Here is a 5,197-nt window from a genome sequence, read left to right on the forward strand (position 1 = left end):
ATATGTATGGTTGTTTATCTATGAAAGATTGTTTGATCTTATAATTGAAAGTAATAGTAAAATGATGTTGTTATCTCTATTCAATAAAAGATTGTCTTTTACATGAATTTGTATTCTACTGATATATGTATCAAGATAGATAGGCTCGTGTTTGTGGAAAGTTACCTTCCGGGACGGGTGTCGAATGTGAAATTCATAGGGAGAATAGTTTTCTTTTCCAAACTAACTTTTATTGCTATGCATGGCATTATACTCGGCTGAGTAACCAATTGAATAACCATTGAAATAGATGAATTCATTTATTTATGCTCTCTACCACATCCTTGATTTATCTCGCTTGTTTCTTAATGGAATTAGAAAAATGAAAATGCATGTATCATCTAGGCACACACCAAATACCATCTTGTCTGTCGAATTCTTTTTGCTAAGCAATTCGTGTAGGGTCGGCTATTCGTGATTGACTAAGAATTCTGGGGAAGCATAAGCTTCAAGGTTGGGTGGAAAAAGCACCTGATTCTTGTTTTCGTCTTCATTCAAAGGATTGAAATGAAGTAGCTTAGATTGGAGATCAAATGATGCATCTCTCTTTCTTTCATGTTTGAAATTATACTTAAGGCAATCAAAAGCCTAAGCATTGTATACAGATAAGAATTGAGATATTTCTACATTTCATTGCTTATGAAATTTATTTATCTTCTATAGAAATGTAATGATTGTTATTACGATTATCAAGCTTGGGATAAATTGATGTTTGAAATAGACTTATTAAATGAATTACGAGTTTATTTAAGAATAAAGATTATGTTATGTCTTATTTGAATATAGAATAATTTACGTCTTTACACCATTTAAGATAAATTTAAATCTATAAGCAAGGATGACAAGTTGGTGATGTCCCCCACTAGGTAGGCCATCGATTTATGCCTTCGATAGGGGTGTGTTTTGTTCCTTTTTTTGGTCTAAAGGTTCTATTTGTTTGTCATCTAGGTTTAGTTTGCGTTGTTGGATGTCTATTAAGTTTTGTTCCTTTTTGGTAGTAGACATCCTAGTCTTGGGCCCTTACTCCTCGTGGGCTCTAGGATTTTGTTGCTTTGTATTTTTTTGTAGTTATGTAATTGTGTGGGACTCTTCTAAGGCCACCCACCCAGATCTCTCTCTCTTGTCCTATGTGCCCTACCACCGGCTTGCCTACACGGATTAATGCCTACACGCCCAGGGAGGCCTTCACTGCTCGGGGGTTCCATCCTTCACTTCTATGGTCCTTCCTTCCTGCTGAAGCTGTAGACCTAGTAGTAGAGACCTCACCCACGGATCTAGATTAGTTGGATATGGCCCTAACCTCAACTACTCCTTCACGCGGAAGCTACAGGCCAGCCCCCGTAGGGCGAGGTGGCCCCTCTATATGACTGATAGAGCTAAAGCCTACCTTTGTTTCCCATCCATAGGTCCAGCACCTCTATCCCTTATCTATTCCATCTATCCTCCCTAAATAGGATAAAAAACAAAACGCCCCTCTTTAGGGATGATATAGTTAAGAGATGATATAGTGAAGGGGGCATTTTGTTTTTTATCCTATTTAGGGAGGATAGATGGTATGTAAGATGGTATGGAATGGAGGGTATGTAATATGGCATGGACTCATCTCACGAGGGGGAGGGGGGTGATGGAGGGGAGGGGCATGATACGAGGGGGCTGTAAGATGGTATGGAATGGAGGGTATGTAAGATGGGATGTAATGTAAGATGGAATGGAGGGTATGTAAGATGGTATGGAATGGGAGGATGTAAGATGGTCTGGAATGGAATGGAGGGTGCATTTAGGATGTAAGATGGTCTGGAATGGAGGGTGCATTTAGGATGTAAGATGGTCTAGAAATGGAGGGGGCGTGTGGGCCCCCTTCATTAATTAGCCTCATAGAATTGGTAAATTTCAAAATTATTCTTAGAAAACGCTAAAAACACACGATAATTATTGTTTTTATCAAAATTAATTAACAAGCAATTTTTATATGATGTAAGAGACTCATCAAATATTAAAACTAGAACTAATCACAATAAAAAACTATATAGATGATACCTCTAAAATAACAAAATATAAATATTATATAATTTATATTTATATGAAGAATTGATAAGATATCATATTATTATATAACTATGAATGAATTACAATTAATTTATTAAAGGTGAAAGATTATTTAATATAAAAACTTAATATCTTTAAAAGATGAGAATAAGGTCACATAATGTATGAGATTTAATAAAATAAATACTGTCATGCATTAACTCAATCCAGTCAGCCTCAAACCACATACACTAGCAACATATTGAGCCTAAAGAATGTCAGTCAACTCCCTGTTAACACTTTTGAACCTAGAAATCAAAACTTAGTGTATGTGATTTCTAACCCAAATCTTAAAATAACGTCGTAAAGTGAAACACTGAAAAAATATGTCCTTTTAATCCAACTAAGAAAAAAAAGAACTTACATCTCTTGACACTCTCTTTCATCCCGATGATGGATCATAGAGTGTGATCTGAAACGTTGATGCAAAAACATGTACACAATCAAATCCAGAAACAACTTACTGTTTTAGTTATGAAGCCATGGAAATTTCAACCTCTCACCTCCCTGTGCAAACTTCCACTGAACAAACAACCTTGTTTGTGCTAGAAAATGAGAAGTGTAGAAGAAATAACCACCATTAGCCAATTTCCCATACACATAAGAAACATAACATTAAAAAAAACCCTTTTAACACTATTTCTTTTAATGGGATGGTCTTTGAACTAATGACTATTCCCTTCATACCCCTAGTTATTCCTATGCTGGGTTCTCTTACGGCCTGGTAAAATCCGAGAGTCAAATCTCCTATCATTCCATCCCTTAAGGCCTGGTTCAGATTCCTGCTTCGTATTCATGAAAGGAATTATAAAAATAATCAAGTATGTGCATTGAAAAGCAAATACTTATCACAACTGACCCAATATCACACATATGTATAAGTAAAGAAAAAACAACGCTTACAAAAAACCCAGTTATATATTTTTGCTCATAAGACTGATAATATAGATACGCAGTACAAAGCTTATTGTATCAAGAGACGTAAGGAAAGATCGTCAGCTTCATGTACGCATGAGCTCAGATTTATTTTATCAAACAACCTGGCGAATAGGGTCTAAGATCGTCCCTGTGACAGAGCAGGCAGTAGTGGAATGACAATCGTAACCGCAAGATAACTTCCAGAACACTGTTTCCACATAATCGGGCTTGGAATAATTTGCCGGCACTGTTAAGTCGCGGTTATTGTCAGGCGCCCAGCACACGTTGTTTCCACTAGCAAAGCTCGCCACCATTGGTTTGTACTGGTATGGTACTCCCTTCGTCAATGTCTTTTAACAAAACAAATAAAAAATCAAGATTAAGATCAATATATCTATGAAGGTCACCTCAACTCCTTCGATAAAACAGAGTAGAGAAGGCACTGAAAAAGAGAAACAAAACATACCACAGAAATGGCCCAGGCATCGCCAGGAGTCCAAGTCATGTTGTTCACACTAGTAGGCTCCCAGTTGCCCAGCTCGGTACTGTTTCCAACGATCTTAAACACTTGTCCAAAATCGGCATGTTGAACCAATACAAACGTTACGGTCACATTTTCTCCCTGCAACCATATCCCGATAGAAAATTTCTTAGGATTCTCTAATAAAGTTAAAGAAGTATAGATCATCAGAATAATAGAGTTAAAGAAGTAAAATGAATGAATTATAGACCTATATATGATAAAAAGAGAGGAGGAAAGGAGGAAGATAGACAGGATTTGAGATAGAGGGAAGAAATTTAGATACTGTTTGAAAAGAGTATGTGGGTGAGTGTATACATAGGCTTACAGAAATAAGAAAATAGAAAAATAAATAGCAAGCAAATTTGGAAAAGGAACAATAGTCAAAATCTAGAGTCTTTAATCGCATTCATGATTTATAATCAGAGTGAGACAATTAGTCTAGCGCACAGTAAACTTTCTGCTCTGACCGTGATTTACGGAGAACAAACATTGCATATGCATTATGAATGTAAGCTAACTAAAGAGTTTTTAACTCAATCTACTTCATAATTTCAGTTTAATTGATAAACATTTTCAGAATTTTCATGTATCTCATGCATAATTTCTGCTCCTATGATCTATATATCATTTGTAATCATACAGATTTGTAATGAAGATGATTGAATTGGATTAATTCAGTTTTGATTTTCTTCTCTATTTTGTTTGCAAGTTTTGCTTCTTTCTTTTTGCTAGATCTATTTTATTTTGTAGGGATAGCTGCAAAATTCTACAAGTTAGAGAAGAGGATTGAGAGTTAACTAGTAGACCATGTTGACTAAATAGATAAGAGAAGTGAAGTTCAGGAGAATCAAGAAAAATACTGTAGTTGCATATTTCTCATTTTTCTTCTTAGCAATCTCATTCTCGTGATACATCAATGAATGAGTGTGATCTGAAACATTGATGAGGAAAAAAATCTCATTCTTTTCTTTATCAATCTCATTCTCATAAAGCATTCATGAATATGAATGTGATCCAAATTATTGATGAGAAAAACTTTTTATTTCTCTTCTTTGACAATCACATTCTCATGATTCATCTATGAAGACAAATGTAATCTAAAACATTCATAAAAAAATAAATTTACATGAATAAATACTATTGTGATAGAAAGTAGAAGAGTAGTTCACAGTCATATACCGAAGTAGGGGCTGCAAGGAGGCTAAGTACAGCCACAAATAGGAACAGCAGGGCAAGCCTTTTCCCATGGATTGCCATGACTTTTTCTTTTCTCAAAGCAAAATGAGAAGGGAAGGACCTTCATATAGAGAGATTAAGTTTGTGACCAGAAAGGACTCACGTTATTGAAAATTACGCCTGCCTTATCCATTTGCGAAAGGGCAATTAGATGCGCAGTCCTTAATATGCCAGATGTGCATCCATACGTACTACAATGACGAAGGGTATCTTTGAATTGGTAAGACATGATAACGACGGCACTGATATTTAGTGCATTTAATAGGAGATGAATGTGGCAAGTTGAAGGCGGCTATACTAAATAATAAGAACGTGGAAATCAAATAATTATTCTATCTTTGCAAGCTCTCTTAAAGAACATTAATTGAGACTCGTCTTTATCAGACTGGGAGACAC

The 5,197-nt window shown here is 35.6% G+C and overlaps 1 protein-coding gene across 1 annotated transcript; it reads right to left on the reverse strand.

Moving 5' to 3' along the window:
- Window positions 1–3,025: 3,025 nt before the first annotated feature.
- LOC131028321 (glucoamylase) lies at window positions 3,026–4,899 on the reverse strand. The gene is made up of 3 exons (XM_057958576.2): window positions 4,745–4,899; window positions 3,509–3,664; window positions 3,026–3,392 (listed from the first exon to the last, which is right to left on the reverse strand). The coding sequence occupies exons 1-3, from the start codon at window positions 4,820–4,822 to the stop codon at window positions 3,156–3,158; spliced, it is 471 nt and encodes a 156-aa protein (XP_057814559.2). The 5' UTR covers window positions 4,823–4,899; the 3' UTR covers window positions 3,026–3,155.
- Window positions 4,900–5,197: the final 298 nt, after the last annotated feature.

Source organism: Cryptomeria japonica, chromosome 7 (assembly GCF_030272615.1).
Source record: "Cryptomeria japonica chromosome 7, Sugi_1.0, whole genome shotgun sequence".
Lineage (NCBI taxonomy): Eukaryota > Viridiplantae > Streptophyta > Pinopsida > Cupressales > Cupressaceae > Cryptomeria > Cryptomeria japonica.

Excerpts from the sequence above, each read along its gene's own strand:
- LOC131028321 (XM_057958576.2), bottom strand. The coding sequence starts at position 4,822 with ATGGCAATCCATGGGAAAAGGCTTGCCCTGCTGTTCCTATTTGTGGCT. Across the intron at positions 3,665-4,744 it reads TCCTTGCAGCCCCTACTTCG|GGAGAAAATGTGACCGTAAC; the intron begins GTATATGACTGT and ends ATATGGTTGCAG. Across the intron at positions 3,393-3,508 it reads ATGCCTGGGCCATTTCTGTG|ACATTGACGAAGGGAGTACC; the intron begins GTATGTTTTGTT and ends TTTTGTTAAAAG.